The sequence below is a fragment of the Pristiophorus japonicus genome, assembly GCF_044704955.1.
Source record: "Pristiophorus japonicus isolate sPriJap1 chromosome 24 unlocalized genomic scaffold, sPriJap1.hap1 SUPER_24_unloc_1, whole genome shotgun sequence".
NCBI lineage: Eukaryota > Metazoa > Chordata > Chondrichthyes > Pristiophoridae > Pristiophorus > Pristiophorus japonicus.
In genome coordinates, this window is record NW_027250648.1 from 166,476 (window position 1) to 191,477 (window position 25,002).

General features: G+C 54.3%; 1 protein-coding gene across 4 annotated transcripts; it reads right to left on the reverse strand.

Annotated features, from left to right (window-relative positions):
* Positions 1-4,955: 4,955 nt before the first annotated feature.
* On the reverse strand, positions 4,956-22,511 carry LOC139241192 (volume-regulated anion channel subunit LRRC8D-like). 4 transcript variants are annotated; one of them, XM_070869848.1, is made up of 3 exons: positions 22,388-22,511; positions 10,576-10,684; positions 4,956-9,637 (listed from the first exon to the last, which is right to left on the reverse strand). In XM_070869848.1, exon 3 carries the CDS (start codon positions 9,633-9,635, stop codon positions 7,125-7,127), a length of 2,511 nt encoding a protein of 836 aa, XP_070725949.1. In that variant the 5' UTR covers positions 9,636-9,637; positions 10,576-10,684; positions 22,388-22,511; the 3' UTR covers positions 4,956-7,124. The 4 variants fall into 4 exon arrangements, with proteins under 4 accessions (XP_070725949.1, XP_070725948.1, XP_070725950.1 ...); XM_070869847.1 differs by lacking the exon at positions 22,388-22,511 and adding an exon at positions 15,774-15,856; XM_070869849.1 differs by lacking the exon at positions 22,388-22,511 and adding an exon at positions 15,774-15,856 and having other exon boundaries at positions 10,398-10,684.
* Between the last annotated feature and the right edge of the window lie 2,491 nt (positions 22,512-25,002).

A 25,002-nucleotide genomic window follows, 5' to 3' on the forward strand; every position in this document is an offset into this window, starting at 1 on the left:
AATTATTGGAAAAAGTCCTGAAAGACAGGATAAATCTGCATTTGGAAAGGCAAGGATTAATTAGGGACAGTCAGCACGGATTTGTTAAGGGAAGATCGTGTTTGACTAACCTGATTGAATTTTTTGAGGAGGTAACCAGGAGGGTCGATGAGGGTAGTGCGTACGATGTAGTATATATGGATTTTAGCAAGGCTTTTGATAAGGTCCCACATGGCAGACTGGTCACAAAAGTAAAAGCCCATGGGATCCAGGGCAAAGTGGCAAGTTGGATCCAAAATTGGCTCAGAGGCAGGAAGCAAAGGGTAATGGTTGATGGATGTTTTTGTTACTGGAAGGGTGTTTCCAGTGGGGTTCCGCAGGGCTCAGTACTGGATCCCTTGTTTTTTGTGATATATATCAATGATCTAGATTTGAATATAGGGAGTATGATTAAGAAGTTTGCAGATGACAATAAAATTGGCTATGAGGAAAGTCACGGGCTGCAGGAGGATATAAATCCACTAGTCAGGTGGGCAGAGCAGTGGCAAATGGAATTTCATTTGGAGAAGTGTGAGGTGATGCACTTTGGGAGGGCTAATAAGGAAAGGATATACACATTAAACAGTAGGCCACTTAATAGTGTAGATGAATAAAGGGACTTTGGAGTGCTTGTCCACAGAACTCTTTTGGGAGGAAACTAAAACATTAATCCTTAAATCGTGTCCCCCGATCTGGGGGGCACACCAAACATTTCCAAGGCCCTTTTTTTTGTGTTTTTGTTTTTTTTGAAAGTTTTTTTGGGCACTAAAATCATTTTTTTTCTTCTCCAAGTGCCCCCTATAAAAGGGGAGGGGGACACTAAAAACAACGGCAATTAAAACAAATTAAACTTTAAAACATAAAATCAAATTAAAATTTGGTTGCCGGGCGTGATGATGCACTCCAGTCCCTCCGGTGCCCACCTCTCGCGGAAGGCCGCGCGGTGTGCTCCATCTCCAAGGACACCCTGGCGGCTTGTCCACAGATTCATGAAAGTAGCAGGCCAGGTGGATAAAGTGGTTAAGAAGGCATACGGAATGCTTAGAATACAAGAGCAGGGAGGTTATGCTTAAAATGTATAATACACTGGTTAGGCCACAGCTGGAGTACTGCATGCAGTTCTGGTCACCGTATTATAGAAAGGACGTGATTGCACTAGAGAGGGTGCAGAGGAGATTTACTAGGATGCTGCCTGGAATGGAGAATCTTACTTATGAGGGCAGATTGGATAGGCTGGGTTTGTTCTCATTGGAACAGAGGAGGCTGAGAGGAGACCTCATTGAGGTATATAGAATTTTTGAGGGCCTGGATATAATGGATAGTAAGGGTCTATTTCCATTGGTGGAGGGGTCTATTTCAAGGGGGCATAGTTTTAAGGTGGTTGGTGGAAGGTTCAGAGGGGATTTGAGGGGAGGCTTCTTCACACAGAGGGTTGTGGGGGTCTGGAACTCACTGCCTGGAAGGGTGGTGGATGCAGAAACCCTCACCACATTTAAAAGGTGCTTGGATGGGCACTTGAAGTGCCGTAACCTGTAGAGCTGGTAATTGGGATTAGACTGGATAACCTCTTGTTGGCCGCCGCAAATACGATGCAGGGAATTGAATTCGGCCAGGGTGATCTCCTGGACTAGTTTCGATTGTCTGGATGGGTCGGAGAGGAATTTTCCCAGATTTTTTCCCCCGATTGGCCTGGCTTTCTATCTGGTTTTTGCCTCTCCCAGGAGATCACATGGCTCCGGTTGAGATGGAGAGTAAAATGTTTTCACTGTAAGGGGTGTCGCAGTTGTGTGAGGCGGACAGATTGGGCTGGGTGCTCTTTGCCTTTCCGTTATTGTTCACAGGTTTATTATATGTAACCTTCAGGGCTGCTGACCGAGGGTCATGTGGCTCTTTGTCGGCCGGCGCGGACACGATGGGCCGAAATGGCCTCCTTCTGCGCTGTACATTTCTCTGTGTGTGATTTGGAGGGGAACTTGGAGGTAGTGGTGTTCCCATGTGCCTACTGCCCTGGTCCTTATAAGTGGTTGTCACAGAGGTGCTGTTGAAGAAGCCTTGGCGAGTTGCCGCAGTGCATCTTGTAGATGGTACACACTGCAGCCACGGTGCGTCGGTGGTGGATGTTGAAAGGTGGTGGATGGGATGCCAATCAAGCGGGCTGCTTTATGCTGGATGGTGTCGAGCTTCTTGGAATCATAGAATGATACAGCACAGAAGGAGGCCATTTGGCCTATCGTGTCCATGCTGGCACTTTCAAACAGCTTTCCAATTAGTCCCATTCCCCCGTATTTATGTGGCTGGTCCAGTTAAGTTTCTGGTCAATGGTGACACCCAGGATGTTGATAGTGGGGGATTCAGTGATGGTAATGCTGTTGAATATCAAAGGGTGGTGGTTATTCTCGCTTGTTGCACTTGTGTAGCCCAAGTGTTACTTGCCACTGATCAGCCCAAGCCTGAATGTTGTCCAGGTCTTGCTGCATGTGGGCACGGACTGCTCCATTATCTGAGGAGTTGCGAATGGCACTGAACACTGTGCAGTCATCAGCGAACATCCCCACTTCTGGCCTTATGATGGAGGGAAGGTCATTGATGAAGCAGCTGAAGATGGTTGGGCCGAGGACACTGCCCTGAGGAAATCCTGCAGCGATATTGGTCCCTTAGAGGACAAGACCGGGGAATTAGTAATGGGGAACATGGAGATGGCAGAAACTCTGAACAAATATTTTGTATCGGTCTTTACGGTAGAGGACACTAATAATATCCAACAGTGGATAGTCAAGGGGCTATAGGGGGGGAGGAACTTAACACAATCACAATCACAAAGGAGGTGGTACTCCGTAAAATAATGGGACTAAAGGCAGATAAATCCCCTGGACCTGATGGCTTGCATCCTAGGGTCTTAAGAGAAGTAGCGGCAGGGATTGTGGATGCATTGGTTGTAATTTACCAAAATTCCCTGGATTCTGGGGAGGTCCCAGCAGATCGGAAAATTGCAAATGTAACGCCCCTATTTAAAAAAGGAGGCAGACGAAAAGCAGGAAATTATAGACCAGTTAGCCGAACATCTGTGGTTGGGAAAATGTTGGAGTCCATTATTAAAGAAGCAGTAGCAGAACATTTGGAAAAGCATAATTCGGTCAGGCAGAGTCAGCATGGATTTATGAAGGGGAAGTCATGTTTGACAAATTTGCTGGAATTCTTTGAGGATATAATGAACAGGGTGGATAAAGGGGACCCAGTAGATGTGGTGTATTTGGACTTCCAGAAGGCATTTGACAAGGTGCCACATAAAAGGTTACGACACAAGGTAAAAGTTCACGGGATTGGGGGTAATATATTAGCATGGATAGAGGATTGGCTAACTAACCGAAAACAGAGAGTCGGGATAAATGGTTCAGTTTCGGGTTGGCAACCAGTAACTAGTGGGGTGCTGCAGGGATCAGTGCTGGGACTCTAACTACTTACAATCTAATTTAACGACTTGGAAGAAGGGACTGAGTGTAATGTAGCCAAGTTTCCTCACAAAGATGGGAGGAAAAGCAATGTTTGAGAACACACAAAATCTGCAAAAGGACAGAGACAGGCTAAGTGAGTGGGCAAAAATTTGGCAGATGGAGTATAATGGCAGAAAAAAAAATCGAAGAGCAAGTTATTATTTAAATGGAGAAAGATTGCAAAGTGCTGCAGTATAGCGGGACCTGGGGGTACTTGTGCATGAAACACAAAAGGTTAGTATGCAGGTACTGCAAGTGATCAGGAAGGCCAATTGAATCTTGGCCTTTATTGCAAAAGGGATGGAGTATAAAAGCAGGGAAGTCTTGCTACAGTTATATAGGGTATTGGCGAGGTCACACCTGGAATACTGCATGCAGTTTTGGTTTCCATATTTACGAAAGGATATACTTGCTTTGGAAGCAGTTCAAAGAAGGTTCATTAGGTTGATTCCAGGGATGAGGGGGTTGACTTATGAGGAAAGGTTGAGTAGGTTGGGCCTCTACTCATTGGAATTCAGAAGATTGAGAGGTGATCTTATCGAAACGTATAAGATTATGAGGGGGCTTGACAAGTTGGATGCAGAGAGAATGTTTCCACTGATGGGGAAGACTAGAACTGGGGGTATAATCTTAGAATAAGGGGCCGCCCATTTAAAACTGAGATGAGGAGAAATTTCTTCTCTCAGAAGGTTGTAAATCTGTGGAATACGCTGCCTGAGTCCATGATAGGATCAGCCAAGATCATATAAAATGGCGGAGCAGGCTCGAGGGGCCGTATGGCCTACTCCTGCTCCTATTTCTTATGTTCTTCGGTCCTGGGACTGTGATGATTGACCTCCAACAACCACAGCATAAGACATGGGACAGATCAGGACATGGGATATCGGAACAGGGCAGGACATAGGCTACTGAAACACTGAATGTGTATAAACACTCACTCACCCTCCAACACGGAGTGTGTATAAACACTCCCTCACCCTCCAACACGGAGTGTGTATAAACACTCACTCACTCTCCAACACGGAGTGTGTATAAACACTCACTCACTCTCCAACACGGAGTGTGTATAAACACTCACCCTCCAACACGGAGTGTGTATAAACACTCACCCTCCAACACAGAGTGTGTATAAACACTCACCCTCCAATACGGAGTGTGTATAAACACTCACCCTCCAACACGGAGTGTGTATAAACACTCACTCACCCTCCAACACGGAGTGTGTATAAACACACACTCACCCTCCAACACGGAGTGTGTATAAACACTCACTCACCCTCCAACACTGAGTGTGTATAAACACTCACTCACCCTCCAACACGGAGTGTGTATAAACACTCACTCACCCTCCAACACGGAGTGTGTATAAACACTCACTCACCCTCCAACACGGAGTGTGTATAAAAAGCAGGAAATAATGACATTTCGAGAGCATTGGACAAAGGCTAAACTCAAATGTCAGATTTATTTCTAAATAAAATCAAAATGCGGGACAACTAGCAAGACACAAAGTCCAATAATCAAATGTACCCTGGCTATAAACAGTTAGCTGGTTAAACAGGTTCTTCACCTCTTGGCTGGTCCTGTCAATGGGTGAGATCATTTGCTGCCTCAGAGTGTGGAGGAGTTGCACATGGAAGACTCAGGTCTCTGGAGTCGAGGGTTGTTTGCTCTTACAATCTGCCTGCTTTAAACACCAAGTGTGGCACTATCGGGACTCTGCTCCCTGACTGATCTCAGTTCTGACCGTTCGCTCTTTACTTGTATCCCCTCAGTAAGGCAAGTCGATGGTTTGACCAACTGCTCCTATCCTGGGCCATTGTGTTCAATGTTTCTTTTGCCCCGGTGCCAATTTGTTTGCTTAATTAATCCCTCATTGTTACTCACTCCTGATTAAACTATCACAAAAACTCACATAGCTGGGCTCCCGATCACAGCCACATCATTCAAAGATTCTCTGTACAATTCTTCACCTCCCACTCACCCCGATTATCAGCCTGATTTAAACCATAAAGGGGAATGTCTCCATCACAGTGCTGACAAGCAGTGAGAGCGGCCCTTTAAAAACTGGTCAGGATGGCCCGACCTCCGACCCCCTGCCTTAACCGACATCATGCACGTTCCCTTGCACTGAGCTCCCCCGTGCCCCCACCTGACCTTAACTCATGTCCCCCCAACATCAAGAACACAGAATCAACAGAAAATGGAAACACTGCAAGTTCAAACTGTGCGTTATTTCCTTTACACTTGTTCTGTTCCTTTGTAAACGCTGTTCATCACGCATATCTCCCAGTCTGATACAAGGATTACCTCGGGAATGTTAACGTTCCATTCTCTGCACACAGGCAGAGTCCTTCCAGCAGTTTCTGCTCCATTTATTTCAGTTAGATGTTGTGATTCTGTATGTTTAGGTCACGTCCCATGATGAAATAGAGTGAGAGAGGGGGCAGAGTGAGAGAGGGGGCGACAGAGAGAGAGAGAGAGAGAGGGACAGAGATAGAGAGAGAGGGACAGAGAGAGAGAGAGAGAGGGGGGGGGATAGAGTGAGAGGGGGGGACAGAGAGAGAGAGAGAGAGAGAGAGGGACAGAGAGAGAGAGGGAGGGACAGAGAGAGAGAGGGACAGAGAGAGAGAGAGGGACAGAGAAAGAGAGGGACAGAGTGACAGAGAGAGAGAGAGAGAGGGACAGAGAGAGAGAGAGAGAGAGAGAGAGAGGGACAGAGAGAGAGAGAGAGGGACAGAGAGAGAGAGAGAGAGAGAGAGAGGGACAGAGAAAGAGAGGGACAGAGGGACAGAGAGAGAGAGAGAGAGGGAGAGAGAGAGAGGGACAGAGAGAGAGAGAGAGGGACAGAGAGAGAGAGAGAGAGGGACAGAGAGAGAGAGAGAGAGAGAGGGACAGGGAGGGAGAGAGAGGGACAGAGAGAGAGAGACAGAGAGAGAGAGAGAGAGAGAGGGACAGAGAGAGAGAGAGAGGGACAGAGAGAGAGAGAGAGGGACAGAGAGGGACAGAGAAAGAGAGGGACAGAGGGACAGAGAGAGAGAGAGAGAGGGAGAGAGAGAGAGGGAGAGAGAGAGAGCGAGAGGGACAGAGAGAGAGAGGGACAGAGAGAGAGAGGGACAGAGAGAGAGAGAGGGAAGGACAGAGAGAGAGAGAGAGAGGGACAGAGAGAGAGAGAGAGAGGGGGGGACAGAGAGGGGAGGACAGAGTGTGTGTGAACACTAAGTTGGAGAGCGCGGTAGAATTCCCTGTGTGCTCCTGGTGAGTGAGCCAGGATCCCGTCTCCGGAATGAGCGGTCTCGGGTCAGACACACAGTACAAGGTTTGTGAGCTTGTACTGAGGATATGGTTTAACAGTAAGGACTGTTTGTTGCACTAATGCACAAAGACCTTTCCCAAGTCCTAGCATTAAGGCCTACGAGGAACATACCGTGTCAGTGCTGATTCATTTCAAAGACTGGTGGAGTTTATGCCCACTTTAGTGAATTTTGGGGGATTTAAAATCCTCTACGTGTTACAGCACTCGGGGTCTAACTCAACCTGGTGATTAGCTGGAAGTTGCACAGAGAGGTGTGTGATCCGACCATAGACACTACTGTCTAACTTTGGGGAGGCACATTAAACAACAGAGGCAAAGTCTTGTTCCGTGAGGTTATCTTTGACGTCAATGGGGAGACGATCAAACAGAAGGTCTTCGACGATAAGATTTGTCTTCTTAAGTAGCACACAGTCGCCAATCTGAGGGGGGATCCTCTCCAAGTGATTTCCTTTCAGCTCCAGGTAAGTGAGTTGTGTCAACTGTCCAATTTCAGGTGGAATGTAAGTGATGCAGTTTTGCCCCATGTATAATGTCTTCAGTTTGAGGCACTGGAAGAGCTGGACAGACAGGGTCTCCACTTTGTTCTTGGTGATGAAGAATTGCTGCAGATTCTGGAGCAGGTGAATGTCTGGTGGGACAGCAGTGAGAAGGTTGTGGCTGAGGTCCAGATACCTCAGCTTCCTCAGGGTGAAGAGCGCATTGGGCAAGGACTCCAGCTTGTTGTTGGAGAGGAAAAGCTGCTCGAGGTTTTTGATGAGACTGATGGTGGTTGGGATGGAGAGGATGGAGTTGTGCCAGAGTTTGAGGCAGGACAGCCGCTTGAGGTGCTGGAAGCTGATGATCTCCTCAATGCTCTGAATGTTATTGGATTTCAGGTCCAGCTTGTGGAGGCTGGCCAGGCTGAATATTGCATGTGGGATCCTGTCCAGCTCACAGTTCTGCAGCTCAAGCTCAGACAGGTTGGCCAGCTTCTTCAGGTTGTTGAGAACCAGCAACTTGGTGCCATCATTCTGAATGACCAACTTGGACAAGTGTGTGGCGAGCTCCATAACGTTTGTGGGGATTTTGGAGAGGTTGCTTTTCAGGATGAGAATTTTGAGATGCCTCAGCTCCTTCAGGGACTCTAGTCCGATGGCCTTGTTGGTTTCAGAGTTGAGATTGCCAGAAAGATGCAGTTCCACCAGGTTTTTCAGCGAGTACACCCACAAGGGGATCTCGCCTATGTCAGTGAACTTGACGTGCAAGATGTGAAGGTGGTCTCTGAGGAAGTTGAAGGCAATTTGATCAACCTTTGCAGGGCAGTGGTAGAGGTACAGCTCCTTGAGAGCCACCATCTGGGAGATCTTGGCTGGCAGCCTGACGTCAGGAATGAGCTCCAGCTTCAGGACCTCCAGATCGCTCATGTCGAAGACAGCTTTGGGAATGCCCGACAACATGAAGAGCTGCAGCTCCAGCTTTCCCTGGACGTTCTTGGACACGTGCTGCCTCAGCTTCTCGTACGTCCACTCGTGGTTGAGGTTCATCTCCAGCAGCTTGCTCTCACAGCCTTCCGACAGGAAGATGGCAAACCGCTTGGAGTAGAGCTGGTCGTATTGGTCCACCATATGTAGCAGGAAGGCAAAGTCATTCTTCACGTCGGGGATGTCACTGAAGTTGCTCTCCTCGCGCACCTTCTCGAAGGAGTATTCCTTCAAAGAGCCCCGGAACAGCCAGAACAAGGTGTAGAGGCACACCAGTCCATAGAGCGCGATGAGAATGATGTAGCTGATGAGCAGTTTGCGCAGCATGTAGGCCATACTGTGAGTGCAGAAGAACACAGAGTAGCCGGTGACGTTTTTGATCTTGGGCTTGCAGATGTGTTCGAACGTGATGGAGTTGACGAAGGTGAAAGTGTAGCTGAGAATGATCATGAATTTTAACGCCTTCACAACCGTCTGGCCAACATAGAACTTGTAGATCAGGTCCCCGTCCTCGGTGTGGGCCCGGAACTTGCGGACCTTCTCAAACAAGGCCTTGGCCTGCTCGCCGTCCTGCTTGCCCAGGATGTTCATGGAGGGCGAGCCGGTGACCGGGGGTTCGAAGGTCACCTCGGGGCAGGAGGTCAGCGAGGAGCAGGTGTCCGAGTTCTCGCTGGGCTCCAGCGTCACCGACTTGAACATCTTGGTGCGGTGCTGGCTGTTCTCCGAGTCCTCGTTGGCCGTCTCGGACACCGCTTTGGTGGTCCAGGGAGACTCGAAGCACTTGCCCAGGATGGAGACAAAGTGCTCGACCTTGGAGGAGGTCTTCGGGAATTTGAACCAGAAGTTGCCGCTGACCATCAGGATAATGGTGTGGACAAGGGCTACGTACGGGAAGTACTTGGAATACCAGGGCAAGGCCTTCTGGTAACACACTTGGCTGATGTAGACATACTGCTGGAAATCCAAGTTCGTCTTGTAGCCTCTTCCTTTGGGCTGCCTGACCGGAGGTGCCGCTCTGGTTTCGATCGAGCCTGGGGGCTTTCTCGGTGTCCCTGAGGAGGTGGGGCCTCCGTGCTTCACACTCTGGGGGCTTGCTGTAGGCGAGTCCGACCCGTGAGGTGGAGCCTCGGTTCCAGGGCTGGAGCTCCTGGCCGTGCGGTTCAGACCCTGCACATGGTCGCAAGGCAAACATACAACCTTATCTTTAGAGATGAGCAGGGTCGCCGACAGGAGAGATACCATCAGCATAATAACCACCAAGTAGTCCATCAGAACGTCCCACCAGGGCTTGAGGAGGCGATGAGTGGGCTGACTATCGGAGAGAGTAGCGAGCTCCGTCAGGGTGATCATATCTGCAACAAAGCAGTGGCAACATTAAGCAGCATGAAAAACTCTTCTGCCCATCACCCGCCCACCCCAACCCGGACACACACCATCACAGTGAGGGAACAGGCCCGGTCCTACAGGGCCCCGGGGGGGGGGAAGGGCCCGGTCCCACAGGGCCCCGGGGGGGGGGGGGGGGGCCTGGTCCCACAGGGCCCCGGGGGAAGGGCCCGGTCCCACAGGGCCCCGGGGGAAGGGCCCGGTCCCACAGGGCCCCGGGGGGAAGGGCCCGGTCCCACAGGGCCCCGGGGGGAAGGGCCCGGTCCCACAGGGCCCCGGGGGGGGGGGGGGGGGGAGGGCCTGGTCCCACAGGGCCCCGGGGGAAGGGCCCGGTCCCACAGGGCCCCGGGGGAAGGGCCCGGTCCCACAGGGCCCGGTCCCACAGGGCCCCGGGGGAAGGGCCCGGTCCCACAGGGCCCCGGGGGAAGGGCCCGGTCCCACAGGGCCCCGGGGGAAGGGCCCGGTCCCACAGGGCCCGGTCCCACAGGGCCCCGGGGGAAGGGCCCGGTCCCACAGGGCCCCGGGGGAAGGGCCCGGTCCCACAGGGCCCCGGGGGAAAAACAAATGGGACTGGGCCCTGCCCCCGGTACTAACCACACTTCGAGGGTTAGTGCATGTGGTGTGTGGTCGAAGACTGCCGCCCATTCTAATATCGTCAAAAGCTTTGGTTAATTAATGTTACCATGGATACCGGTTCTTGGGATTAGTATAATGAATAATGAATAATACCTGCCACAAAATAAGCTAGAATTTGTTTTGTGCCTGTTTTCCCAGAAGTGTAAATGTTAACTTGGCCCTTAACTTCAGCAACTAGCTTTCAGAATTAGTCAGATTCCTTGACTTCGATTCTGTTCCGAATCCATCCAATAATCCAAAGTATCGGTGAGACTCAGTCGGGCTGAGTTACCTGCTGGAGCGCCAAGCTGCCGGAAGGTTGTGGGTTAAATCTGCGGTGGGTGCTGTAACTCCCGCCCAGGTCCGTGTGCCCGGTCACTATCCCGTACACATGCACATATCTGCGGAAGCAAGGGCCAGAATTAATGTCCTGTATCGAGCTTGCCTGTGACGCCCCTGCAGTCAAATAGCCCGTCGGCACTCAATGACCAGTCTCACACCGGGATGGGTCAGGAGGCAGGCCTGGGCGGAGGAAAGTATTGGGCCAGTGACTGTACTCGGCCCATGCAGTATTGGGCCAAACCTTCCCCCCGACAAGTGCCCTCCCTTGGTGGTCACGGTCTCTGAGCTGGGATCAAGCAACCAAGGATGGCTCGTGATCAGAACCTGGCTCCCCCAGAACATGGACATCGGAACAGGAGGAGGCCAGTCAGCCCCTCCAGCCCGCTCCACCATTCAATCCAATTATCATCTGTATTCCATCTCCATCTCTCCGCCTTGGTTCTGTACCCAACAAAACGCTATCCATCTTAGTCCCGAAATTTCCAATTGACCCCCAGCCTCAACAACTTTTTTTGGGGGGGTGGGGGAGGGGCGAGGAAAGAGTTCCATATTTCCACTATTTTCTCACCAAAGCTGAGCGGCCTAGCTCTAATTCTAAGCTTATGCCCCCTTGTTCCGCACTCCTCCTCAGCCGAATTCTGTTTATCGACCCTATAGACTCTTCTGATAATCTGAAACACCTCGATCAGATCACCCTCAACCTTCTGTACTCCAGGGAATACACTGGCTCCCGGGGGGGTCACCGAGCACTGGCTCCCGGGGGGTCGCCGAGCACTGGCTCCCGGGGGGGTCACCGAGCACTGGCTCCCGGGGGGGTCACCGAGCACTGGCTCCCGGGGGGGTCACCGAGCACTGGCTCCCGGGGGGGTCACCGAGCACTGGCTCCCGGAGGGGGTCACCGAGCACTGGGTCCCGGAGGGGGGTCACCGAGCACTGGGTCCCGGAGGGGGTCACCGAGCACTGGGTCCCGGAGGGGGGTCACCGAGCACTGGGTCCCGGAGGGGGGTCACCGAGCACTGGGTCCCGGGGGGGGGTCACCGAGCACTGGGTCCCGGGGGGGGGTCACCGAGCACTGGGTCCCGGGGGGGGTCACCGAGCACTGGCTCCCGGAGGGGGGTCACCGAGCACTGGGTCCCGGAGGGGGGTCACCGAGCACTGGGTCCCGGGGGGGGGTCACCGAGCACTGGGTCCCGGGGGGGGGTCACCGAGCACTGGGTCCCGGGGGGGGCACCGAGCACTGGCTCCCGGAGGGGGGTCACCGAGCACTGGGTCCCGGAGGGGGGTCACCGAGCACTGGGTCCCGGAGGGGGGTCACCGAGCACTGGGTCCCGGAGGGGGTCACCGAGCACTGGGTCCCGGGGGGGGGTCACCGAGCACTGGGTCCCGGGGGTCTCCCGAGAACTGGGTCCCGGGGGTCCCTCGAGCACTGGGTCCCGGGGGTGCCCGAGCACTGGGTCCCCGAGCACTGGGTCCCTGAGCACTGGGTCCCGGGGGGGTCCCTGAGCACTGGGTCCCGGGGGGGTCACCGAGCACTGGGTCCCGGGGGGGGTCCCTGAGCACTGGGTCCCGGGGGGGTCCCTGAGCACTGGGTCCCGGGGGGGTCACCGAGCACTGGGTCCCGGGGGGGTCACCGAGCACTGGGTCCCGGGGGGGGTCCCTGAGCACTGGGTCCCGGGGGGGTCACCGAGGTCCCCCAGCACTGGGTTCCGGGAGATCCACTCTTGGTATAATCCCATTCGTTGCCTCACTGAATCAAACGAGCGATGTTCGGGTTTTGAGAGAATGAATGGGGAAAGGCCATTTCCTGTGGTTGGGGAGTCAGTGATGAGGGATTGTCAACGATGAAGGAGGGAGTGTGGGAGAGAGTTCTTTGTACAGGGGACTGGTCAAGGTGCAGAAAGTAATCTAAAGAATGACTGGAACCTTGGCCTTGATCGCAGGGGGCTGGGATAGAGGGGAGGCAGTGGTGCTTCAATTGCAACGATGCTACAGAAGGTGTTTGATAAAGTACTATGTGACAGACCTGTTGGTGAAACTGAAGCCCATGGGATTGTGGGCCAGTGCCTGCGTGGATCTGAAGCAGTCTCAGGGGCAGACCAGGAAGCAGAGGTGAACGGGTGTGTTTCAGACGGGAGGGAATCGTACAATGGGTCGTTGTTGGAACCTCTGCTCTTTTTGATACATGTTAATGACATGCACGTGGGTGTACAGAGCATGATTTCAAAGTTTGCAGATGACCCAAAACTGGGAAATGCAGTGAACAGTGCGGAGGAGAGCAAGAGGCATCAGGAGGACATCCACAGGCTGGTGAAATAGGCAGATGCAACTTAACGCAGAGAAACGTAAAGTGATACATTTTGACAGGAAGAATGAGAGGCAATAGAAAGTAAATGGGACAATGTTAAAGAGGCGCAGGAACAGAGAGACCCGGGGATTCACATCCACCAATGTTTGAAGCTGAGAAGCCCGTTAAAAAGCATATGGGATTCTGGGCTTTACAAATCGAGACACAGAGTTCAAAGGTGTTGGCGAAGGGTTAATCGAATGGGACTGCCACTGATTTCTAGTTATATTCAGTTGATTGTGTTCAACAACTTTCCCATTGGAACTGACGGCCCCAGCAAGTTATTTACCCTTTGACATGAACACATCCTGTGCCAAGGCCCTGGAAGGTTGGAGTTCCCTGCAACCTATCGGGTATTTCACAGGGACACGAGCGGTGTGACAATCTGTAATGGTGACGGTGGTTGTATTGATCAGGCCTAAGCAGCTGTATGCAAATGGCACTTTGCAATGCGGCATCGACTGAAGGAAATGCAGCCCATTGCAAAAGTAACACACACACAGGAAAGCCTTTGATAGTTCCTGAATCCTCCCAGAGAGTGGGTGAGGGCAACGCAGTTAATGTTGTGTATATGGACTTACAACAGGTGTTTGATAAAGCGCCACATGCTGGGTTTGTCAGCAAAATTGAAGCCCATTGGATAAAAGGGGCAGGTGCAGCATGGGTACAAAACTGGCTAAAGGACAGAAAACAGCGAGTTGTGGCGAATGGCTGTTTCTGAGACTGGAGGGAGGTATACAGTGATACTCCCTGGGGTTCAGGGCCACTGCGGTTTTTGATACACATTCATGACTTGGACTTGGGGGTACAGGGCACAATTTCCGAAGTTACAGACGACACAAAACCTGGAAGTGTAGTGAACAGTGAGGAATGCAATAACAGAGCTGAAGGGGATGTGGACAGGACAGACACACGGCAGATGAAATTCAACGCAGAGAAGTGTGAGGGGATGCATTTTGGTAGGAAGAATGAGGAGAGAGAATACAAGCCAAACGGTGCGATTTTACAGGGGGTGCAAGAACCTGGGGGTGTTTCTGCACAAATCTTTGAAGGTGGCAGGACAGGTTAACAAAGCAGTTAATATGGGATCCAGGGCTTTATTCATCGAGGCAGAGAGTACAAACCCCAGGAAGTTATGCTAAACCGATCTAAAACACGAGTTCGGCCCCAGCTGGAGGACTGTGTCCAATTCTGGCCACCACACTGTGGGAAGGCTGTGAAGGCTTTGGAGAGGGCACAGAGGAGATTTACTCGAATGGTTCCAGGGATGAGGAGAGACTGGAGAAGCTGGGATTGTTCTCCTTGGAGCAGAGAAGGCCAAGAGTAGATTTGATCGAGGTGTTTAGAATCATGAATAGAGTCAATACCGAGAAACTGTTTCCACTGGCTGAAGGGTCAGTAACCAGACGGCACAGATTCAGGGGAGAAATTAGGGGAAATGTTTTTACACAACGAGTGGAAAGCACTGACTGAAAGGGTGGTGGAAGCAGATTCAAAAGGGAATTGGATAAATCCTTGGAAAGGAAATATTTCCTGGTCTGTGGGGACAGAACGGGGGAGGGGACTAATTGGAGAGCTCTTTCACAGAGCAGGGGGGTGGTGGGGGGGGGTAATGGGAGAGCTCACTCACAGAACAGGGGAGGGGGGTGTAATGGGAGAACTCACTCACAGAACGGGGGGGTAATGGGAGAACTCACTCACAGAATGGGGGGTAATGGGAGAGCTCACTCACAGAACAGGGTGGGGTGTAATGGGAGAACTCACTCACATAACAGGGGGGGGTAATGGGAGAACTCACTCACAGAATGGGGGGTAATGGGAGAGCTCACTCACAGAACGGGGGGGGTTGGGTAATGGGAGAGCTTTTTCACAGAGCAGGGGGGTGGGGGGGTAATGGGAGAGCTCACTCACAGAGTGGGGGGGGGGTAATGGGAGAGCTCACTCACAGATCAGCCATGAGCTGAGTGGTAGAACAGACTCGAGGGGCTGAATGTCCTTCTGTTCCGATGTTCGAGGACAGTGTGCTACTCTGGGAGTGTCAGGTTAGTAACCGCCTGCTCCGGTCACATGGGGTTGCATCCCGGTCTCCAGTCTGTCACCCCTCGTGACACCAGCACCCACTGTCCGATTAGGGGCAACTGGACAGGAGCAGACAGACAGCATGTTAAAGGGAACAGTTCTGGGCCAAGAGCTCCGCCCAAACCGTACCCCTGAACCCTGCAAGGACCAGCCCCTCCCGAGCAGTGCAACAGGACCCGGCAGAGTCCCAGAGCCACTCACTTCCTGCCTTGCACATTCTCCAGACCTGTCCCATCTCCGACACTCCAGTCGGACCAGCTCGTGGGCCTCCCTGGCCCAGGACACCGGGGAGAACTCCCCCGGTGGTTTACATCCACCTGAGAGAGCAGATGGGGCCTAGGGTTTAACGCCTCATCAGAACGACAGCCCCTCTGACAGCGCGGCGCTCCCTCAGTACTGCACTGGAGTGTCAGCCTGGATTATGTGCTCAAGTCCCAGGAGTGGGACTGGGTTGGGAGGGTGCCATCACTGAGCCACATCTGATACTGTTGGAGGCGTGTGTCCTCCCAGAGCTGGATGGTGAATTCCTGGGGCTGTGGATTAAATGCCTGTTTGCAGGAAGTGCAACCAATTGGTGTCATTCCCACACCCTGTGACTGGGGCACTGCAATTGGTCTAACCCAGAGACCTTTGGGCATTGACACACCCCTGACACTCAGACCCAAAACCGTCGCTCCTCACTGACTATTCCTTCACTCTACCCACAACACCAGCCCCTTCGATACCTGCAGTTGTCTTGTCCACTGCCTTGTGCTGAGGGCTTAGGCCTGGGCTTAGGGAGCAGGCCACATTGAGGCCTGTTGCTCAGAGTAAAGGAAGACAGCCTCTTCGTGCCATGTTTTTATAATGAATCTTGCACATGCCCAGTGCAGAAAATGGGAGTGGTTACGGGGGAGGGGCAGGTTCCTGGAGCAGTAACCCAAGCTGGGCTGGGGGAGGGGCAGGCAAACAGGCTGATGACATTGAGAAAAGAAAGTTTGTGTGGAACACGGGCAGCCAGCTTGCTCCAAATGAATGAGTCTGTGAGCTCTGTAATGGGGCCTCCTGTTGTGTTGTGTGAGCCCTGTGATGGAGCCTGGTGTGTGAGCCCTTTGATGGAGCCTGCTGTGTGGGCCCTGTGATGGAGCCTGGTGTGTGAGCCCTGTGATGGAGGCTGGTATGTGAGCCCTTTGTTGGAGCCTGGTGTGTAGGCCCTGTGATGGAGCCTGGTGTGTGAGCCCTGTGATGGAGGCTGGTGTGTGAGCCCTTTGATGGAGCCTGGTGTGTAGGCCCTGTGATGGAGGCTGGTATGTGAGCCCTGTGATGAAGCCTGGTGTGTGAGCCCTGTCTTGGAGCCTGGTGTGTGAGCCCTGTGATGGAGGCTGGTGTGTGAGCCCTGTGATGGAGGCTGGTATGTGAGTCCTTTGATGGAGCCTGGTGTGTGGGCCCTGTGATGGAGCCTGGTGTGTGAGCCCTGTGATGGAGGCTGGTATGTGAGTCCTTTGATGGAGCCTGGTGTGTGGGCCCTGTGATGGAGGCTGGTATTTGAGCCCTGTGGTGGAGCTTGGTGTGTGAGCCCTGTGATGGAGCTTGGTGTTTAGTCCTGTGATGGAGCTTGGTGTGTGAGCCCTGTGAAGGAGGCTGGTGTGTGAGCTCTGCGATGGAGCCTGGTGTATGAGCTCTGTGATGGAGCCTGGTGTGTGAGCCCTGTGATGGAGCCTGGTGTGTGAGCCCTGTGATGGAGCCTGGTGTGCGAGCCCTGTGATGGAGCCTGGTGTGTGAGCCCTGTGATGGAGCCTGGTGTGTGAGCCCTGTGATGGAGCCTGGTGTGTGAGCCCTGTGATGGAGCCTGGTGTGCGAGCCCTGTGATGGAGCCTGGTGTGTGAGCCCTGTGATGGAGCCTGGTGTGTGAGCCTTGTGATGGAGGCTGGTGTCGTTTGACAGGCTCATGTACAATTATTATTATAGGCAGTCCCTCGATGTGAGGATGACTTGCTTCCACGCTGAAAAGGGATGAGTTCACAGGTGTTTCAATGAAGGACCTGACATTCCAGGAACTACATCCTGAACATAGAAACATAGAAAATAGGTGCAGGAGTAGGCCATTCGGCCCTTCGAGCCTGCACCACTATTCAATGAGTTCATGGCTGAACATGCAACTTCAGTACCCCATTCCTGCTTTCTCACCATACCCCTTGATCCCCCGAGTAGTGAGGACTTCATCTAACTCCTTTTTGAATATATTTAGTGAATTGGCCTCAACAACTTTCTGTGGTAGAGAATTCCACAGGTTCACCACTCTCTGGGTGAAGAAGTTTCTCCTCATCTCGGTCTTAAATGGCTTACCCCTTATCCTTAGACTGTGACCCCTGGTTCTGGACTTCCCCAACATTGGGAACATTCTTCCTGCATCTAACCTGTCTAAACCTGTCAGAATTTTAAACGTCTATGAGATCCCCTCTCATTCTTCTGAACTCCAGTGAATACAAGCCCAGTTGATCCAGTCTTTCTTGATATGTCAGTCCCGCCATCCCGGGAATCAGTCTGGTGAACCTTCGCTGCACTCCCTCAATAACAAGAATGTCCTTCCTCAAGTTAGGAGACCAAAACTGTACACAATACTCCAAGTGTGGCCTCACCAAGGCCCTGTACATCTGTAATAACACCTCCATGCCCCTGTACTTAAATCCCCTCGCTATGAAGGCCAACATGCCATTTGCTTTCTTAACCGCCTGCTGTACCTGCATGCCAACCTTCAATGACTGATGTACCATGACACCCAGGTCTCGTTGCACCTCCCCTTTTCCTAATCTGTCACCATTCAGATAATAGTCTGTCTCTCTGTTTTTACCACCAAAGTGGATAACCTCACATTTATCCACATTATACTTCATCTGCCATGCATTTGCCCACTCACCTAACCTATCCAAGTCACTCTGCAGCCTCATAGCATCCTCCTCGCAGCTCACACTGCCACCCAACTTAGTGTCATCTACAAATTTGGAGATACTACATTTACTGAAGGGTGGAAGATGCCTGTGTGTTGATTTTTTAACGTGTGGTGGCCGTTGCACACCAACCACCACACAGGCTTGACAGAGCTAGGTCTTGGTCCAGTGGCAAGGGTTAATCAGATGACTGGAGACCAGCTCTGCTGCACGGGCCTAGTGTAGCACACATATCGCAGTGTGGGCTGGCCCTTGCTGCCCTGGGCCCTCGCCTCTTCTGGCCCCGAACTCACGCCTCTCCTAGGCCCCGATCACATTCCTCTATCGTCTCTCGCCGCTCCTTCGCCCCGACCTCGCCGCTCCTGCTGTACCTGCCCTCGCTCCAATCAGCAACCTGGCTTCGCAGCCGACACCCTCCTGCAGACCACACGCTGCTCCCTCCAATGGCCCCAGTCTGCTGATGGTCTTGCAGGCCGGGACTGTGCTTTAGCCACCTCCTGACAAACAGGCTCTCTATCAGAAAGGCCCAGGAACTGTGATGTTGGTCTTGGGAGCTTGTGACAGGAATCCAAACCACCCCACCCCACAGGGACACAGGGCTCCCTCCCCTGTATTCTAACTGCCTTGGTTGTTTTTTATTCTTCATCTCTTGGATGGAAATAAATCTGGCTTTTAGTGAAACAAACAAAGCTTTACGTGTGATTTGTTGACAAATGACATTCCTTGTCATTTATCACAGTTTGTATTGATGTCGCATCTTTAATGTCCCAAGGCACTACAAACAACATTTGTCGCCGAGACACATGAGGAGATGTTAGGGCAGGTGACCAACAGCTGGGTCAAAGAGGTCGGTTTTAAGACACGTCTTAAAAGAGGAGAGAGAGGCAGAGGGGTTTAGGCAGAGGGCTCCAGAGCTTGGGGCCCAGGCAACAGAAGGCACGGCCACCGATGGCAGAGCGATTATAATCAGTGATGCTCCGAAGGCAGAATTAGAGGAGCGCAGACATCTCGAGGGAGTTGTGGGGCTGGAGGAGACTACAGAGATAGGGAGGGGCGAGGGCCATGGAGGGATTTGGAAACGAGGATGAGAATTTTAAAATTGAGGCGTTGCTTAATCGGGAGCCAATGTAGGTCAGCGAGCAGAGGGGTGATGGGTGAGCGGAACTTGGTGCGAGTTAGGACACAGGCTGCCGACCTTGGCTGACCGTAATTTTATGGAGGGTGGAAAATGGGAGGTCGGCCAGGAGTGCGCTGGTATAGTCAAGTATAGAGGTAACAAAGGTATGGGTGAGGGCTTCAGCAACGGATGAGCTGAGCCAGGGGCGGAGACGGGTGATGTTACAGAGCTGGAAGTAAGTGGTCTTAGTTATGGTGCAGATAACTACACCAAAATAAGCTGTGTGTGGGGAGTGTCGTGATGTGTGGGGTATCTGGGTGTGGGGAGTATCTAAGCGTGGGGGTTATCTGGGCATGGGGGGCTGGGGTATTGATGTGTGGGGGGTGTAGGTGTGTGTGGGGGGTAGGTGTGTGAGTGTGGGGTATGTGGGGGAGAATGTGTGTGGGGTATGTGTGGGGGGAGTCTGTGTGTGGGGGGGTATGTGTGTGTGGGGTAGTAGGTGTGGGGGCAGTGTGGTGTCAGTGAGCGGGGGGTGTGGTAGGTGTGTGTGTGGGGTAGGTGTATGGGGGGGTATGTGTGTGTGTGGTGTATGTGTGTGTGGGGTGTATGTGTGTGGTGTATGTGTGTGTGGGGTATGTGTGTGTGTGGGGTATGTGTGGGGGGTATGTGTGGGGGGTGTGTGTGTGGGGGGTATGTGTGTGGGGTATGTGTGTGTGGGGGGGTATGTGTGTGTGTGGAGTAGGTGTGAGGGGTATGTGGGGGGTATGTGTGAGGGGTATGTATGGGGGGTATGTGTGTGGGTGGGTATGTGTGTGTGGGGTGTATGTGTGTGGGGTATGTGTGTGTGGGGGGTATGTGTGTGTGTGGAGTATGTGTGAGGGGTATGTGTGGGGGGTATGTGTGTGTGTGGAGTATGTATGGGGGGTATGTGTGTGGGTGGGTATGTGTGTGTGGGGGGTATGTGTGTGGGGGGGTATGTGTGTGTGTGGGGTATGTGTGGGGGGTATGTGTGGGGGTTATATGTGGGGTATGTGTGGTGTCAGTGAGTGGGGGGTGGGATGGGGTGTGTGAGTGGGGCAGTCTGTGGTGACCCAGGACTGTGAGCAACTGCTCCCAGTCTCTCCCCCTCCTCCGTCACATCATCTCCTGCACCCTTTACAGCCGGGATGTTTTCCCTTCTCCAGCCCCGGCCTGTCACCAGAAGCTTTTCATTAGAACGGTTTAGAATATGGGAATAGGCCGGGGGAGTGTGTGCTGATACGCTGGGCCGGTGTGGGGCTGCTGTGGGGCCGAGTGGTTTAACCCGTGACTGAGTGAGCAGGTGGTGGTTGTGGGCTTGGGCCTGGGGCTGGGCCTAGCCCCGTAACCAGGCAACAGGCCTCCCCTGGGGGAGGGGGGAACGGACTGCCAGCCCAGCGGCTGCCGGCTGTTGCCTAGTTACCGGTACAGGCTGAGAACAAATACAGTATGGATGACTGATTGTGAGAGACTGTGTGTGGGGGAGGGTTCGGGCCTGTGTGTGTGTGTGTGGCCGCACACTGCAGGAGATGGGGGGGGGGGGCGGTGACCAGGCAGCGGCTTCACTCGCCCGGAATACATCTCCTCCAGGAGATCAGTGACTGGAGCAGGGAGGCGAGACCCTCGGGACCCGCGGTTTGTGGAGCGACTGAGTAAAATGGACGTGGTGCAAGTGGGCCAGAGCGGGTCCTGGAGCACTGCCTCCCGGGGTCAGGAGGTCCGTGCCCCCCCCCCGGGGTCAGGGAGCGAGTGGTTCCTTCCCCCCCCCCCGCCTCCCGGGGTCAGGGAGTCCGTGCCCCCCCCCCCCCCAGAGGTCAGGGAGTGAGGGGGTCAGGGAGTCCGTGCCCTCCCCCCCCGGGGTCATGGAGTCCGTGCCCCCCCCCGGGGTCAGGGTGTCCATGCCCCCCCCGGGGTCAGGGTGTCCATGCCCCCCCCGGGGTCAGGGAGTCCGTGCCCTCCCCCCCGGGGTCAGGGAGTCCATACCCCCCCCCCCCGGGGTCAGGGTGTCCATGCCCCCCCCTGGGGTTAGGGTGTCCATGCCCCCCCCGGGGTCAGGGAGTGAGGGGGTCCCTGCCCCCCCCCGGGGTCAGGCAGTCCGTGCCCCCCCCCCCCCCAGGGTCAGGCAGTCCGTGCCCCCTCCACCCCCGGGGTCAGGCAGTTCGTGCCCCCCCCCCCGGGGTCAGGGTGTCCGTGCCCCCCCACCCCAGGGTCAGGGAGCGAGGGGGTCCCTGCCCCCCCCTGGGGTCAGGGAGTCCGTGCCCCCCCCCCCCCCCCCGGGGTCAGGGTGTCCATGCCCCCCCCCTGGGGTCAGGGAGTCCGTGCCCCCCCCCCCGGGGTCAGGCAGTTCGTGCCCCCCCCCCCGGGGTCAGGCAGTCCGTGCCCCCCCCCCCCCGGGGTCAGGCAGTCCGTGCCCCCCCCCCCCCCGGGGTCAGGCAGTCCGTGCCCCCTCCACCCCCGGGCTCAGGCAGGGAGGGGGTGATTGAGCAGCAGGGCCCACAGTACTTTGCTGCCGGGGAGGACGGTTTGCTCAGTGCAGGGACTGACGGAGTGGGGCACCTGGGATGTCGGGAGCTGCCAATTGAGCTTCACTTCCTCCGTCACAGACATGAAAGCCGTACTCACTGTGAGCAGAGTGGTGTCAGGAGCAGGAAGGCCAGGTCACAGGCAGCTCGATTCGTCACAACATACCCCGGGCCCGCCTCTCTGCTCTTTGCTCTCCGCTCCCTCGCTCTCTCTCCCTCCCTCTTTCCCTCTCTCCCTCCCTCCCTCTCTCTCTCCCTGTGCCTCCTCCCTCGCTCACTCTCCCTGTCCCTCCTCCCCCTCTCTCTCTCTCCCTGTCCTTCCTCCCTCTCTCTCTCTCCCTGTCCCTCCTCCCCCTCTCTCTCTCTCCCTGTCCCTCCTCCCTCTCTCTCTCTCCCTGTCCCTCCTCCCTCTCTCTTTCTCTTTCCCTCCTGCTCTCTCTCCCTCTCTCTTTTTCTATCACTCTTTCTTTCCGTTCCCCCTCTGTGTTTCTCTCTCTTTCACTGTCTCTCCCTCTGTCCCTTCCCCCCCTTGCTCCTTCTCTCTCTCTCTTTCTCTTTCTCTTTCCCTCTCTCTGTCTGTCTCTCTCCCTCCCTCCCTCTCTCTCTCTGTCTCCCCCCCTCCCTCTCCCTCTCTGTCGCTCCCTCTCTCCGTCACTCCCTCTCTCGCTCCCTCTCCGAAGTTAGCTGTGGAACTTCATTTCTGGGCTTGAGCTGTCAGTCAGGCTTCCTCATGCTTTGTGCTCTTAAACACTCACGTGACTCCAGGTTTTTTGTGGCGAGTTGCTATAGCGACTCTAGTTTGCCTTGAGCCACAGTTCAACAAAACTCAACAAAACAGAATTTATTTCTCACTGTAATCTGTTGCTGTGGATATCAGGACATCGCTGGGGGAGGGGAGGGTAGGGGGGAGAGAGAGGATTGGGGAGAGGAGGGTAGAGCAGGGGAGGAGGGGAGAGGGGGAGGGAGAGGGAGAGGAGTGGGGGGAGGGTAGAGCAGGGGGAGGTGAGAGGGAGAGGAGGGGGCGGGAGGGAGAGGGACAGGGGGGTGGAACGAGGGGAGTGGAGGGAGGGGAGGGGAAGGGTGGGGATTATATGTCATATGATATGATCGAACCTGACAGAATATGGTATGGAACGTCACGATACTGTTATGTTTGTAATTATGTAATGCTTGCCACCAGAGGGCGCGACTGTTCGAGTCCTAATGGTCACCAGCACACACGTGCAGGGCCAGTATAAAAGCTTGGCTGCCATGTTGTTTAGGCACTCTGGAGTTGTAATAAAGAAGACGAAGGTCACAGTACTCAGCCTCGTGGAGTTCTTGTATACTTTACAGATACAATATGAGACGACATGAGGGCAGGGGAGTGAGGATGAGACGGTCAGGATGGGGTATTACACACCATTCAGTATGATATGCGTGATACGATAGTGTTTGATGGGACAATGTAGAGGGAGCTTTACTCTCTATCTAACCCCGTGCTGTACCTGCCCTGGGTGTTATATATGCAGACTATAGATATACTCTCTGTGTAGTCACTGTATAGTTGCACAAGATGGAGACTTGTTTACCTGATGTACTTTCAATAACATTTACACTGTGTCTAAACATGCTGGCACCACTAGAGGGTGCAACTGGTGGAGTCCAGGGTTTCTTGCCCTTGTGGCAGGGGCTGTATAAAAGGGCAGCCACCATGCTTGTGCCTCACTCTGGAGTTACGAATAAAGGACCAAGGGGGTCACTACAGTTTGAGTACAACACATTGCCTCGTGGAGTCATTCATAGGTACATCACAGGCATAATACTGGGAGGGTTTGATGGTGCAGTGTAGAGGGAGCGTTACTCTGTATCTAACCTGTGCTGTACCTGCCCTGGGAGTGTTTGATGGGACAGTGTAGAGGGAGCTTTACTCTGTATCTAACCCATGCGGCAATGATCTGAGCCTGGTACTGGGCCCTGGGGAGCCGATACTGGCTGTGGACTGTATAGTTTTCCAACTCAGGTTGGAGGCATTCCTGGAGTTTTAATCACATGACATTTTGACCATGTGATGCTTGAATATCTGACATTTGCTCACATGACTTCAATTGCCGAGACCCCCCCGATTGGTGACCTCCCGATTGGTGACCCCCCGATTGGTGACCTCCCGATTGGTGATCCCTGATTGGTGATCCCTGTTTGGTGACCCCCCAATTGGTGACCCCCCGATTGGTGACCTCCCGATTGGTGACCCCCCGATTGGTGACCTCCCGATTGGTGACCCCCCGATTGGTGACCTCCCGATTGGTGACCCCCCAATTGGTGATCCCCTGATTGGTGACCCCGATTGGTGAGCCCCTGATTGGTGACCCCAATTGGTGACCCCCGATTGGTGACCCCCGATTGGTGACCCTGATTGGTGAGCCCCTGATTGGTGACCCCGATTGGTGAGCCCCTGATTGGTGACCCCGGTTGGTGACCCCCGATTGGTGAGCCCCTGATTGGTGACCCCGATTGGTGAGCCCCTGATTGGTGACCCCGATTGGTGAGCCCCTGATTGGTGAGCTCCCGATTGGTGCCCGAACTTTGACTTACAGAGGTGACAGAGCAGGGAGAGCACAGATGCAGGGAGTGAGACGCTACATGGGCAGTGTAGAGGGAGATTTATCTAACCCGATTGGGTGTCGGGGCAATCGGGGGTCTCAGCAATCGGGGTCTGGGCGATCAGGGGCCGGGCAGATCGGGAGTCTGGGTGATCGGGGGTCTCAGCGATCGGGGGTCTGGGTGATCGGGGGTCTCAGGGATCGGGGGTCTGGGTGATCGGGGGGTCGGGGAGATCGGGAGTCTGTGTGATCGGGGGTCTGGGCGATCGGGGGTCGGGGCGATCGGGGGTCTGGGCGATCGGGGCTTGGGGAGATCGGGGGTAGGGGCAATTGGCGGTCGGGGCGATCGGGGGTTGGGGAGATCAGGGGTCTGGGCGATTGGTGGTCTAGGGGGTCAGGGCGATCGGGGTTGTGGCCGATCGGGGGGTTGGGGCGATCGGGGACCTGGCCGAACGGGGATCTGGGCGATCGATCGGGGTCTGGGCGATTGGGGATCTGGGCCATCTGGGGCTCTGGGCCATTGAGGGTCAGGGGTCTGGGCCATCGTGGATCTGGGTCATCAGGGTCTGGGCGATTGGGGATCTGGGCGACTGGGGGTCTGGGCGATTGAGGGTCGGGGCGATCGGGGCAATTGGGGGTCGGGGCGATCGGGGAGCTGGGAGATTGGGTGATCGGGGCTCTGGGTGATCGGGGGTCTGGGCGATAGGGGGGGGTTTGGGTTAGCTGGGCGATTGGGTGATCGGGGCTCTGGGCGATCGGGGGTCTGGGCGATCGGGGGTCTGGGCGAT

What these genes read in the sequence shown, in the direction of transcription:
- LOC139241192 (XM_070869848.1), bottom strand. Translation starts at nt 9,635, where the DNA reads ATGATCACCCTGACGGAGCTCGCTACTCTCTCCGATAGTCAGCCCACT.